The sequence below is a fragment of the Lycorma delicatula genome, chromosome 4 (assembly GCF_047948215.1).
Source record: "Lycorma delicatula isolate Av1 chromosome 4, ASM4794821v1, whole genome shotgun sequence".
In the NCBI taxonomy this organism is placed as follows: Eukaryota; Metazoa; Arthropoda; class Insecta; order Hemiptera; family Fulgoridae; genus Lycorma; species Lycorma delicatula.
In genome coordinates, this window is record NC_134458.1 from 48,743,382 (window position 1) to 48,758,992 (window position 15,611).

General features: G+C 30.0%; 1 protein-coding gene across 11 annotated transcripts in view; it reads right to left on the bottom strand.

Moving 5' to 3' along the window:
* Positions 1–3,673: 3,673 nt before the first annotated feature.
* Magi (membrane associated guanylate kinase, WW and PDZ domain containing protein magi) overlaps positions 3,674–15,611 on the bottom strand; it is a 90,253-nt gene continuing 78,315 nt past the window's right edge. For 10 of the 11 annotated variants that reach the window (XM_075362885.1, XM_075362884.1, XM_075362891.1 and 7 more), the window contains 2 exons: positions 15,060–15,232; positions 3,674–4,306 (listed from right to left, as the gene is read on the bottom strand). In XM_075362885.1, coding sequence (XP_075219000.1) covers positions 15,102–15,232 — 131 coding nt within the window. In that variant the 3' untranslated portion in view covers positions 3,674–4,306; positions 15,060–15,101. Of the gene's footprint in view, positions 4,307–11,507; positions 12,070–15,059; positions 15,233–15,611 lie in introns of those variants that run through there. The other variant, XM_075362886.1, reaches the window with a different exon arrangement.

Consider the following 15,611-nt stretch of genomic DNA (forward strand, 5'->3'; position numbering starts at 1 on the left):
ACCACTTCCTAAAATATCTCCAGATTTTTTGGATTCAAAAATGAGTAATCGCCCCTCTAAAAATCCATTTCCATGGCCAATATGTATCACAATTAATCGCTTTCCTTTATTTTTTGGAGGTTGCAGGCCTCTGCTTAATCCTGACAGAAATGCTGTTTTTACCAATGTAATTGTCACATCACACCAAATTTTTGAAGTGGTGTGACCTTCATTTACCCACATCTCATCCAAATAAAATATATTTCTACCAGTTTTTCTATAATTTGCTATTTTTTAAAAATAATTATGCTGCCAAATTATGATCTCCTCTTAATCAACAATTACACTTTATTTCTTTTAATAAATTAAAAATTCATTGACAACAGTAATTTATATAAACTAGTGCGTCCAATCTTTGGTAAAATCTTGTCACAGTTTATCATAGCAAGCAATTTTTTAAGGATTTCATTTCAAAAAAAGAAATTATGTAGTCAAACTTATTACATTTTTGTCAAAATCATCCCATTTTTCTAGTACATGCTTTTCACGTTTTTAACAGGAGTTTCTACCTACCTTTCCTTTCCTATTTACTTCAGTCAGTGATCTATTAATACTACTATAACCATCAGTTAATTCAGAAGCAAGTTTCACTATTTCCTTTTTAACCAACATAAGATTTTTCTCCAGCAGTTGAATGGGTTTAAATTTTTTTTTCACCACTTTGCAAATCTTCCCCTTTTCTGGGCTTATTAAAAGATGTTCCTGAATTATCACCCATATCAATAAACTATTCAAATACACAATACACACACACATACAGGCTAATCACACTATCAAATCTCACAATGATCAGTACCAAACACACACACATGCATACCAAAAAAAGTACTGAAACACAGAACTACAATTAAAAAAAAATTAAAAATATCCAGTATGAAATAACAGAATTTAGACTGCAATTCTAAAGCTGGTGATAAACAACGATGTTTGTTTATAAATATCCAGTAGTTACAACAGCTCGGCACGTAATTAGTGTGCTGTATATACACACACTACCACACTTGCCATTTATTTCATATCTCCTCTATTTTATATCTATAATGAAAAAAAAAAAACATTGCGATATGTTTACAGTTTTATACTGGCATAATTCTCACAACTTATGGGGCTACAGTTACCATAAAGATGCTGGTATTAGAGTAAAATCTGCAAATTGCAATTTTATTTTATCCTCGAGGTCGTGAAATGAAAGTTAAAAAAAAGGTAAAAATTTCAGTTCCTAATAAACTCAAACAGTGTAACCCACATCTAAATACTAATATACAGGTATCTCTGCCATCTATATAATGCCAAACAACACACCAACATGATCTAAATTGGTTTCATTTCAACTAGAAAACCATAAATAAAAATAGCCTACTAATACACAAACTTTTCATGTTCAATAAAATATTTTTTTATTGCTTGTAATTATAAAAATGTATTAAATCAACATAGTTATATCCTTTCATGTATTAAATCAGTCATACATATAAGAAATTATAGTGGGTTTTCAATTTCTGAATTGAGTGTTCTGAATTTTTTATTTTCCTGATCTTAGACTTTAATCCATGAACAGTTCAGGTAATTCTGTCTTGTAGCTAGACAAAACGAGCAGTTCTCAGAGTGGTTTGATAAGTAGTTCTGACTGAGAAAATAGAAGGGTTTGGGATTGGCTGGGTTATGGTAATTACATGTACAGATTCGTGACTGATCAAAGCAGTTAAGTATTCGACTGAAAATTTGGTGTGTTGATTGCTCAGTTCCTTTCTATGATATGATTGGTTACAAAATGAGTTCCGATTGGTAGAATTATAGTCTAACTAACCAGTTTCTTTCTATGTTGTGATCTAAGTGTAAATAAGGTGTTTTCATTAGCCAGTTCTCATACTTTTGGCTGGTTTAAGAAGATGCGATGTTCTGACTAGTTGGAAATCTGATTTTTCTGTTATACACAATTCATAACTGATTATTACTAAATCTCCTTTTCAGCTTTTTTTTTAAGAATAAAATGAACATGAATACACAAGATTTTTCGCAAATCACTGTGCAAAGTTAATTTGTTTCTTGGATAGTAACAGAAGACAAGAGTCTAATAAAACAATTCTCCCTCACAGTAAAAGTGATTTAAGGTAAGATATGATAATTTTTTTGTTAAAAAGAAAAACTTAACCTATTTTTGATGACCAGATTACAATTTTTTTTTCTCTTATTTTACCCCAAAATAATACAAATACAAAACCAACATTAGCAGCTCTCAAGTCAGAAAGCACCAGTAAACAACACATTGTAACTGTAGAAGAAACATACTTAGGTCATCTTTCAACACACTGTACTTGTAAATAAAAAAAAATCACATTCACGAGCTATTTTTAGAAAAACTTTGCATCTTAAAGATAACATCCTTCTGGGATACCTATTACCATTTTTGAAATTCTTTGCTTAATAACTTACTTAGCAAACAGTTAATGGCAACAATGTTTATCATAGTAAATTTTCATTTACTTGTAATCTTTCTGTTACAACTTAAGACTTGTAGTTATTTAATTAAAATAATGCAGTAATACACACTACACTTTAATCCTGAAAATACAATTTAAATAGAAAATTCTGTCCTAGATAGATCAGCAATGAGATGATCAGGTTTGACCATTGGTCTATTTTCATAGTCCAACTGGTTCACCCATCAATCCATTTGTAGAACATTAATAACAACTTGAATAAACTAATTCCTGACATTAGATAAAGTTGGAACCAAACAAAAATTTTAAATCAAACTGTAGTAATGAGGTCGACAAGTTCTTAGATAATACATATACCTCTTATAGTTAAATCTAACCAAATTCATGTTATGACAAAAAATTACTTTTAAGTTTAATTAAAAATAAAATTTTACCTGTTGCAATCACTATAATGGAGTTAGTAAAGTTGTCCATGTGATTGTAAGCGGAAAGGAAAAAGTTGGAGTCTAGTTCCAATGAATCTTTCTTAATGAATAACGATTAAAACAAAATAATTTTTATTATACTTTTAATGCTTTGGTTTTGAATTTTAAGATTTTCTGAAATATTACATTGAAATTCAAGTATTTCTAGTGAAGAAAGTCCAAACCTCATGGTAAGATTGATTTTGCAATTCAGGTTCTACAGAATGTTAGGTACATAGAAGTGGAATAGAGTGATCTGAAAACTGAACAGTACTGAAAGCCTTTTAGGATGAGTTGGGAGACCTGAACATCCTTAAATCTAAACCTAAAAATTTCAAAATGGTTTTAATTTCAGGATCTCGGTTTTAATTTCAGGATCTCCTTTTCTCAAGAAATCATTAATGGATTTCTTATTTATTCAGATCAAAGACAATGGTATTGTCTAAAATTATAACGTCCCATGAAAGCAAATGTATTAATGAAAGAGGAAAGAAAGCACTGTAGTTGGCAAGCAAAGCAAGAAGGTCCATAGTCCCTACTTATAAATAAACTGCTAAATAATAGACTGAACAAGTGGTAGTAGGATAAAAGCACTTACTATTTGCTGGATGGAAAGCACAATCAATGAGACTCAATTGTGTTATAGAGGATATGGAAAATAATTTTAAACGATTTGTTTCTTGTTTCATAAAATGTTAAGGATATTATGGGCAAAAAAACTTATGAAAATACATCAATTAAAAAACAGACTTTATTTTGGCAGAAAATTTATAATTTTATAATACATATACAAGGTAATATATAACTACTAACAGGATAATTTTAATTATCAATGACAATAATATTAATAATCTTATCATGTAAATCTAACAATTAACATGATGGAAATGTAAAATCAAATATATTAATAAAATATGTAATATATTTAACATACTTGTAAATAAATAATTATATATATATATATATATGTGTGTGTGTGTGTGTGTGTGTATGTATTTGTGCACATATGCATGCGCAATCATGTATCGAGTGTGTCTGTAATGAGAATTGAGAATACACAGATTGATTGCTGGTAATGATAATAATTAAAAACTAGTAGAAACACATAAATGAATATTAACAAACATTTTTTCCACCTTGTTAACAATAAGGCCAGCTAAACAGTCTTTCAGAATAAATATTTTAACATAATTAATAATAATAATTAGTAATAATAATAACAACGATGATAATACAACAATAACGGCTGATAAATCATATTTCATAAATAATTCAACCGTAAATAAAATTTTACGGATTTAATAATCAATATTCCATTTTTGATATATGTATTAACGCTTGACAGTAATTTATACAAACAACCTGTAAACAAATAATTAATAACATTTTTACATACCCCAAGAACAGTTTTATGAACAGATTTTTGTTTTAAGAGAATCGGTTTTCTAAGAGGATCAGCTGTAAACCTTTTTACTGCTACTTTTACAAATATTGTTTGCTGCTATAAGAAAATATAAATTTTCATAACTAAAAAAAAAATTTTTTTTTGAGAAACAGGTGCTTTTGGTACTTCAGCATTATACAGACTACCAAGTTTTTACGCTGGTTTTTCAGGGAAACTAAAATAAATGTACATGTAAAGTAAGAAAATACTTTTATTGAGATTATATAAAATTTAAAAATAGTTACAATTGACAAGTTTATTGCAGTGATGCTAAAAGTTAGAGATGTCAGTGAGGAATGTGTTGAAACATCACCACCAGACACAGCTAACAATGATTGCCACATATCCTCTATAAAATATGATTCCAAATCATGACGGGCTGTTTCCCTGTTTTTTATTACATAATTTTTCCAACCCCCGAATGCTTTCTACCTACTGAGTACTAGCTGCAGTTTCTGCATATCGATAAAGTTGAATTTATGATTTACCATGAAATGAGCAAACTTACTCCTAGTTTGACCGATAACCTTTCCAGCAATCTGACATAATGGTACTATGTGGTTTGATGTTTAACTGTATTTGCACTTCTGTCAGGCAAGTTCACTAAGAAATAGGTACCAGTTTCTCAGCACAATCTACTGTACACCCAATGTTGTGGCATAACACGCCCTGGCTTTGCTTTTACATTTTGAAAATATTTTTTTGTCTATTACTACTTTGCAACCTACACCTACTACTTTTTCCTTGTTTTTCTTTTCAACTGAAGAAAATCACACTTCTTGCACAAAATTATTCTAGTCTGAAACAGTTTTATCAGGCTTATCGTACTGTTTCACAAACCATTTAATCTAATCAGTTCTTCCCACCAATGCAAAAAGCGCTCTGCTGTAGTTAATGATATTTTGCCATATTCAAACCATGTTCCAACATGAAGAAAAATTATTTTTCTGACATGATTTAATGTTACATTTCCAAAATAGGTATTCCTTGCTAAAATACAAGCACATTACATGCCTGTTAATGCATTGCTTAATGAGCGGTAATAAATGTTTTCACTATAGAAAAGTGACAGCCTCTTCTGTTTTAGGCAAATCGCAACAGCATATCACTCATAATAACAAAATGACAAACAAACACCAAACAGAACAATAAATCACACAACTGAGATAGGCAATTTACTTGAGACAGATGACAGTTGCAAAATGCAGGTCACTGACCATGTGGCCTTGGGTGAAAGGAGGGGATTTAGCAGAAACCAACATGAATCATGTTAGCAGTGGAGGGAGGGGGAAACATGCAAACAGAAGTTCTTGAAATTATAAACATAACAAACTGAACCTATCTAAGCTGTAAATACAAAAACAACATAAAAACTAGGTAGTCCATATAATACTAAAGTACTGTGATTTTATCATTTGAAACAGTGATTTGTTTTGTATTATTTTATTTGGTTAAGTGTGTGCTGTATAATGTAGCATAAATCAATAAATAATGATTTCTTAATAAATAAGTGTAAAAAAAATTAAAAAATGAAGTTTTTTCTCATTAGTTTCTGTTTTAGCTCTAACCAGTAAACTCAAATATTTAAGATTTTGTAAAAATAGTACCTTTTTGTAAAATTATGCTTTTATATTAATAATCTCAAAACTTGCTTTATCCAGTATATTTGCAAGTTTACAGTTACTGTATTGATCAGTGGTGATCTAGTGTCAACAGATTTTACTAACAATTTCAAACATTACAGCTGTTACAAATACAAAATATAAAATACTAAAGGCTGCTGTGACTAGGTATCTGTACCAATCTAGTGATAGTTTATGTGTGAATTTGGCACCCCATTTGTCAAGTTTAAATCTTATATTTTATTTTATTATGGTGTTTCAAAATTTTCCTGACAATAAAGCCAATAAATTTTGAATTAAAAAAAAACTCTTACTGCATAGGAGACTTAAAATTCTACAATTTACTGATCAGAGTTAAATATAAAAAAAAATAATTGAAATGTTTAAATAAGTTTTTTTCTTACTTATCCAGCCCAAAAAACTGAAAATTAACTTTAATGGAGAGCTATAAAAAGCAAATTCATGTCAAAAATAGTTTTTTTAATAATCAAATTAATTAGTGATATTAATTTACATCTGTGAGGGTGGTTTGAAAAGTCAATGCAAAGTCCGAGATTTGGCATCACTGGTGTGTATCAAGGGGATTTTCAATTAGTAGTATCTTTTGGAAAAATGCACACAAGTTTCAACTTCATCAGTTAATTTCTTTGTTTATACGTTTGAATTGAGAAAGTCTAGCATTTTCTAAAAAATGGATGAAATAGAGTTTCACATGTTGATTAGACATAACTTTATAAAGGGAAAATCATCTCAGAAGACTAAAGGAAATCTTGATAAATATTATGGTGAATCTGCTCCTTTATTGGTATACTGAATATACTATAGTATTGGTATACTGCTCCTTTGATAAAATTCATGATACAATGTTAGATAATAGAACAAAGGTGCATGAAATTGCTAGTGCTGTAAGCATCTCAACTGAACGGATGCATAAAATTGTGCATCAACACTTGAACATTAAAAAGCTATTTGAAGTTGGGTGCTGCAGTTGTTCAAAAACAAAATTGTGAGGTACTCTGTGAGCAGTTTGCAGCTGTATCAGTGAGAGCTATAGGAATTTAAGCGTTGCTTCATCACTGTAGATAAAACATGGATACACCACTACACGCTTGAGAGCAACGAACAATCCAAACAATGGGTTACTAGCGGGGAGCCTGCACCACAGAAGGTGAAGGCCGTTTCTTTGGCTGGGAAGATTATGGCAACTGTCTTTTGGAATATGCAAGGGGTAATCCGCACTGACTGTTTAGAAAAAGGTTCAATGATTACAGGTAAATACAATGCATCATTACTGGACTGTTTGAAAATCGAGCTACAAGAAAAACGTCCAAGACTGGTCCACAAAAAACTGCCCTTTTCAATCAGAATAATGCACCTGCTCATTACTCTTCAGTTTTGGCTACAAAACTGATAGTTAGGGTTTAAACTTGTTCCGTGTGTCCCCTATTCTCCAAAATTGCCTCCTTTGGACTACTATTTGTTCCCCAACATGAAAAAATAGCTGGCAGGAAGATTATATTCAAAGAAGGAGGTGATTGTAGGAACAAATAACTATTTTGCAAAGGAAGAATTCTATTATTTGGAAGGGATCAACAATCTGGAGCCGTGTTGAATGAACTGTATAAACTTAAAAGGAGAATAGGTTGAGAAAAACAAGGTATATCTTAAATAATATAAGTGGTTTTTATTTTGCATGTACTATTAAAACCACCCTTGCATAGATCAGTATGGATAAAAAATTAAGTAAACAATACATATTAAAAAAGTTAATAAAGAAAGACCTGACACAGAGTCTACATCAAAAGATAAAACATCAGAGCCGTGACTAGCAGTCATAGCCTACTTTTCAAAAATGTGTAACTACAACTAACTAAAATAATTATAAATCTTTTCCAGAAAGTAATAACCTTAAAGTCTAACTTCTATCATTAATAAACTACATTGAATTATCAGAACATAACATAATATAAAACACACACACACACCAACAGTGCAACAGATTGTTATTAAGGATACTCCATTATTTCCGTCTTGTAAATTGAACCTATTATAACAGGGCTAAGTCAAAGCCAGTTTGATCAGACAAAGCAGTTAATACATAAATGAGAGCAGCGCAACAGATCTAAAAAGGCCTAATCAGGCAGTGGAAGAGTATTGCACTGGCTTGAAAAGCCTTATGCCTGAATACAGGAAATTAGTTACCAATCACTTATAAAATGCATGTTAAATGTATGCCAAAAGATTATGTAGCATCACAAAGTGGCTGTCAAAGAAAACTGATTATGCTGACAATCCAAACTGGTAATGCTGATCTGCACACCTATGGATTAATTAGATAACCTTCCCAAAAAAGGTTTAGTAATTACAACCTTTAAGCTTTAAGGAAACAATCAGAAGAATGTATATCAGGAATTCCCAACTTTTTACAACTGATCTGCTTTTAGAAATGAGTTACTTCAGTGTCCCTTCAAAAGATATAGTCAGAAATGATATAAACATTCAATAATTGATAAACAGTTTTAAAAAAATAGATATAATTGCATTAAGTATAAATTAGGTTCATATATAGGTATTAAGAAGGTTATGAATCCTATAAATAAAAGTACAAGTATAATTTTTCTTCAAGAGATAAAATAGCTAATATTATTACATGTTTTTAATAATAAATTTTGATGCCACTGGAATGTGAAAAATATTTAACTGAAGATCTAATGTAAGTTCATTAATTAATTAATTTAAATTATAAACACAATTAAGTTAAAAATACTTGAATTTCAAACAGGTATACTGCAAAAACAGCCACCATCTGCTTGAGTCACCTAATGGTCTTAAGGGATGATAAGATCCATTCCCTGAATCATTACTCTTTACCATGAATAAACAATATGACATGACTTATTTTTTCTACTATACAGAAATAAAGTTATGATTTATTCAGTAATAAAAACACGCCAATTTAAATGCAGAATAGCTGTAAATCTAGCCTGCTAATGGGTACCATGTAACAGTGAACCTAATTTTCTTATCAATGTGATTATATGACGACCTCTCAAATAAAAACCTAACCACCTAATGCTGTTATTTTATCATTTATGCGATGAACTTCAGCACCTTCTTTTTCTTTTTATATAACATATTTCACCACTGACAGGTAGCAGAAAAATGTAATTGGAGTTTATTACAAAAATATTACATATACACTACCAGGGAGAAGATTACTTGAGCTAGCTATTATTTACTTAATTGTCTTCATTGCACTGTTTATACTTATTTACTCACCTCTGCAATATATGATGCCATGAATTAAAAAAAAGATGGGCTTAATTCAAGAACCAAGACTCAAACATATACATCAACACATAAATCCTTTTAAAAACTGTTTTTATTACACAGTATTTCAAAGATAACGTAAATAAATAATTTTATCCAACATCATCTAATTTCAATAACAGACACATAACATACTGAGACTACAGATACATAAAAACATGAAATGGCAATCTATATTTTAATTCAACAGAAATCATCTGCTGTAAAAGTTCCTTTGAATTAATGATATAATTTCTCTGAATCACTGATCATCTTGACCCAGGATATAGACAAGAAACAACCCAATTTCTTTACCTTATCCACTGCTCATTACTACTACTCATCACTTCTCTTTAAATAAATAAGTAGTATTAAACAGTGAAAGAAATGCCTTGTCTACCAGCTGGAAAACCCAATTCACCAGCTGTTATGAAAATATTTTTCTTGAGCATTTTTGCATCATCGATTACGGTTTTATATAATCTATAATTTTTTAATATAAGATTATGCTGACAATGAAATTTCTAAATGACATTTTAATTATTGTATTATTATGGAATCGATACATTATTACAGCATCCATAACAGTTGGTTATGGTATTAATATTATGATTTTGGGTGCAATTCCCTTTTTCCTTATATAGACATGGTTATAAATCAGCTTTTAATAATCAAAAATAAACAGCCATTTTTATAAAAATAAAGCAAGTTTTCAGAAATTTAAGACAGATTTTCAAAATCCCCTGATTTTTCCTTCACAAAAAAATAAATACCCAACTTAGGATGCGGGAAATCCTGTTATAGACCCATATCATCGATTGCAATTCTTTTTTATAAAATGTTTATTACCAAATTACATATTACACTCAAAATGATAATTAAAATATATAAAATTTACTATATAAGATTTAAAAAGAAATATACAAAATGAAAATAATTAATATTAATTAAAATTATTGAAATTAAAAGTTACATATAAAAAATATGACATCAATTATAATAAAATTAAATTAAATAAGATAAAAACAAAATATACTACTTGTTTGGTCAGCCAATATAGTACTCTAGGGTTATATAAATAACTATACTGGCTGGCCAAACAAGTAGTATATTTTGTTTTTATCCATTTATTTTATTTTATCATAATTGATGTCATACTTATATAAATATAAAACTTTTAATTTCAATAATTTTAATTAATATTAATGTTTAATATTTCTTTTTAAAAATTATAAATCTGAAAATTTTTTTAACTTTTTAATTTTTAATCTTTAGAATAAATTTTATATATTATATATTTTAATTATAATTTTGAGTTTAAAATGTAATTTGGTAATAAACGTTTTATAAAGAAGAATTACAATTGATGATGTGGGTTGCCACGAAAATACTATTGAAGACATTATGAAAAAATAAGGCAAGTGCCATTTTACTTTATTTAATTCTGTTCATTGGTGGACCAAGTTAAGTTAATATATTAAGTTTTATATACACATATATATATGTACAGAATGTATCACAAAGTTTTCCTGAGACTTTTACAACCTTTTCTACTCACAAAAATAATGGAAAAAGTTCATGTAAACATATGTCATAAAATGCTTCATTTGTGAGTTATGGATAATGAAAGGTTTGGCTTGGATTTCAGCTACCTTGGTGAAATGTGGTCGTACTGAAATTTTTAAGATTAAATTAAGAGCAGAATTAATGATTTCTTATGATTTTTGACCTGAAAAATCAAATAAAACAAGTCCCAGTACTGTAACTGCAGTAGTTTTTGAGAAAACTGGAATGAAAACCATTGGGATAAAGTAAAAATCCTGTTTTTTATGTTTGATGCACAATGGATAATAAACACATAAAACTAAAACAAAATTTGAAGAAATTTAATTCTGAACAAAATGGTGTAAGATAAGTTGAATAAAACAAAGAAAAATTATAGAAATTTGAATTTTATTTACAAACACCACTTTAATAAATTTGTTAGTAAAGTACTTATTTAATGTAAACAAAAACCAAATTCTTTTATGGTGATGTGAAAAATTTGTAAAAGCAAAACTTACTATTAAAAATTGCTGTTAAATTTTTTTTTAAAACTGGAAATTACACAAAAATTGTAAAATAAAAATAAATTAAGAATTACTTTGATAATTTTTTTTAATAACAGAAATACAATAAATTATTTGAAAGATTATTATTTAAAAGTTGGCAATAAAATAGCAGTTGATCAACAATGCGCAATACTGTATTAGTGTTTAAATCATTCTGTAAGATACATTAAGTACATCGGGTACTGTGAACTGTGCTGTCACGTGAAGATTTTCTGTAAATCTTAGTTTGAATGTGATCGGTTTGCTATTGAAGTACTGCTATACTTACAACAGAGGAATATGCTGATATAGTATTCATTTAGGGTGTGTGTAATGGTAATGCTACAGCTGTTGAAGTAGAATATGAAATATGCTTTCCAAATCACAGAATTCAAGATTCAAAAAAATTAGCACAACTTTTCACAATCTTCAGGAACAGGTTCACTACCTAGTATTCATACCAGCTAAGAACAATCTGTCCAACACAACACTGTTATTAATGAAATTATTATGGATGCAGTTCAGGTGTCAGTACATGTCTTTCTAATCAGATCGGAGTTTTGCATTCAATAGTTTAGAGGACACTTAAACAAAGCAAGTTTTATCCAAACAGCCAGTTCAACATCTAGATTCAGGAAGCAGTCCACTTCGCTTGGAATTCTGCAACAGGTAGAATACAAATAGACAACTCAAGTATGTTTTGTTTACAGACAAAGCAAATTCCACTTGAGATGGCATCAACAACTTGCACAATGAGCATACGTGGGCGGAAGTATGTCCTCAAAACACAATGGAAACCAATTTTCAACACCAATTTAGCGTCAATGTATGGTGCAGCCTTCTTCACAATTAGCTGTTTAGACCATTCATATTACTAGGCCACTTAAATGCTGATGTCTACTTACGCTTTCTTAAAAAATTGCCACAGCTGGTTGAAGATGTTCCTCTAGTGCTGAGATGCAAAGTATACTTCCAGCACACAATGGCACACTTCCCCACTTATCTTGTGCTGTTTCTACTCACTTAAATCATTTCCCTGAGAAATGGATTGGTTAAGGAGATCCACATTCCTGACCAACAAGATCACCTGATTTAACACATTTAGATATTTGAGTCTGGGAATAGATGAAAAATATTATATAGAATACAATAATACATTCTCATGAAGAATTAATTGTCCACATTTTGGATGTGGCTCAGCAACTTAAGCCCTGCAACCCTGAAGAACTAAAAAAAACAAAAGCAGCACAGAAGCGTGCCATTTCATGGCACGCTTCTGTGCTGCTTTGAAAATGGTAGGCTCATTTTTGAACATTTATAAAGTGGTGCACTTTGGTCTAGTGTACTGTTTCTAAATAAAATTCAAAATTTTCTAACTTTTCTGTTTTATTTAACATATCTTACACCATTTTGTTCAGATTAAATTCTCTATAAGTTTTGTTCAAAAGTTTTATGTGCTTATTACCCATTTAAGAAAGTTATTATATATAAAACATAAAAAGAACAGGGATTTGCAGATTTTTAAAAAACTACTGCAACTACGGTTCTGGGACCAATTTTATTTGATTTTTCAGGTCATAAACCATAAGAAATCACTAATTCTGCCCCTTACTTAATGTCCTAAAAATTTCAGTACAACTTCATTTCAGCGGGATAGATGAAATCCGAGCAAAATCTTTCACTAGCCATAACTCGCAAACAAAGCACTTTAGTACACATGTTTATGTGAACTTTTTCCATTATTTTTGTAAGTAGAATAGGTTATAAAAGTTACAGGAGAACTTCGTGATACACCTGTATATACTCATATATAGTATACGAGTGATATCTGAGGTTCACTTGAAGCGTTATAAATGGTGGACACTGTCTGTGACATATAACCTAACCTAATCTCATATATTTGTTCACCCTGGTAGCCGGACTATGTTTATAACTGATCATATTTGATCAAATAAATTTCCCCACATGTGACGTCACTTTCACAAATATTTGCATAAGTAGGAGTCAGGAAAATCTGTATGTGCAACACATCCTCATTTGTTTTGGCGTTTTACTTGAATTTACATAGATTCAATGGTTTGATATGAGCACCAATATCTGGTTCAATGAAACGTGCAGAATGATTTGTGGTTTTATGTACGTACTGTATGTTCCTTAACTCTGTCTGGAATACAGCTATATGCTCTCCAACAGTAAGAAATTGTTTTTGTTATAAGGTAAAATACAGCTGTAACTCATTCATGTAGAGTGGCAAGTGTTCTATCTACCACAGCATTATGAAGAAACATATTTTTTTCTCATATTCCTTCAAACACCCATTACTGAGAAAGTACCTGACTAACATTGAACTTCCAACATATGTCAATCTTGGTAGTTTTCTGTGGGCCATCAATTTTGATTGGGTTTTTCAGCAAATGACAATCACAAACTTCTTAGAGATAATTCTTCTAATCCGTAGAATAATTTGGAGATATTTTGAATCCAGTTAGACATAATTGTTCCACAGTGTATTCATTTACCCATGTGCAAATAAAATAAATAATTACTTCTGACAATGATTTCAGGTCATAAACCATAACAAATCACTAATTCTGCCCCTTACTTAATGTCCTAAAAATTTCAATACAACTTCATTTCAGCGGGATATATGAAATCCGAGCAAAATCTTTCACCATAACTAGCCATAACTCGCAAACAAAGCACTTTAGTACACATGCTTATGTGAACTTTTTCCATTATTTTTGTAAGGAGAATAGGTTATAAAAGTTCTAGGAGAACCTCGTGATACACCTGTATATACTCATATATAGTATACAAGTGATATCTGAGGTTTCAATTCAGTATCTTTTTTGCAATGACTCATCTATACAACATCCTTGTCATGAATCACCACCTACTTTTCTATCTGGAAAGTTGAAAATTCATTACACGGCCTCAAGGACAATACCTAAATTCATTCACTTTGTAAGAACTCAATGGCACTACCTTTGTCGGGTATATCTGAACTAATTCTATAAGTGACATTATTGAAATACAACTGTTTAAAAAGAACTTGACATGACTTTTGAATCATTTAATTACAAAATACAGAATATCTAATTAAATAAAGGTAGGTTAAATCGTAATGCAGACAATGAACAAGTAAAAATATATTATTCAATAAATTAAATCAATGTAAAAAATTCATAATACATAAGGGATACGGAAGCGAACAGTCAGCACCCATTTACTGTTGTAAACTATCATAAATACTTCTCAAAACTGAATACAGTAAATTTGCTGAAAATGCGGTCCTATACTGTATAAGGTTCAAAAGTAGTCTCACATAATAACTATAGTTCAATTTGCTTAAGCAATTATTAGATATATTTGTAAAGAATCTGAAAGGTCATATAAATTGATGGTAAACTCAGCCAATCGAACAAGTAACCTCACACTGCTCGATGATCTTAGTTATTCACTTCCTAATCTGAAAATATTACTGAATTGATTTGGTAACAAGTCGTTACATTCAACTGATAGTATTAACTTATAACTTCAGGCACAATATCAGGGTACCAATATGTAAGAGAAAATTTATATTCGGTACATTTTTTTTTTACATAGAATAAAAGCTTTTTCACAAACTTATTGACTGAATCTTTACTTACCACAAAAATTAACAGTAATAAAATGATAAATATTTAATAATGTCAGCTGGCAGTAAAATGACTATCCCAATAAGATGATGTTGTACCAGGTGGTGGGCCACTTTGCATGGGCATTGGCCCATTCACGCAAACCAAACCGCTAGGTTGCACGAGGCCACTAGATTGATCTGTCACTAGAAAAACAAATAAATACATTAGTGAAACTTTTAAATCAAATTCTGGTGTATACAGTATACACTGATTTGAAACTGAAGAAAATAAACAGGTCGAAGCATAAGTATATTTGGCTCAACAAAGTAGACAATGGATGACAATTACTTCATTACTAAACCTAAGAGAACTCACTTTACCTAAGAGAAATTTAAACCAAATAACATATGATAATTGTTCTTAAAAATGGTTAGGAGTTCAACAGTGTTTTCAGCATCTTATCAGGTAAGACGACCTCACTTGGGATCAACCAGTAGAAAAATTAAATACATACTCAACATTATTTTTCTACATAATCCTTTTGGAAACACATTTTTTCCAGAAGACAGGTAGCACTTATAG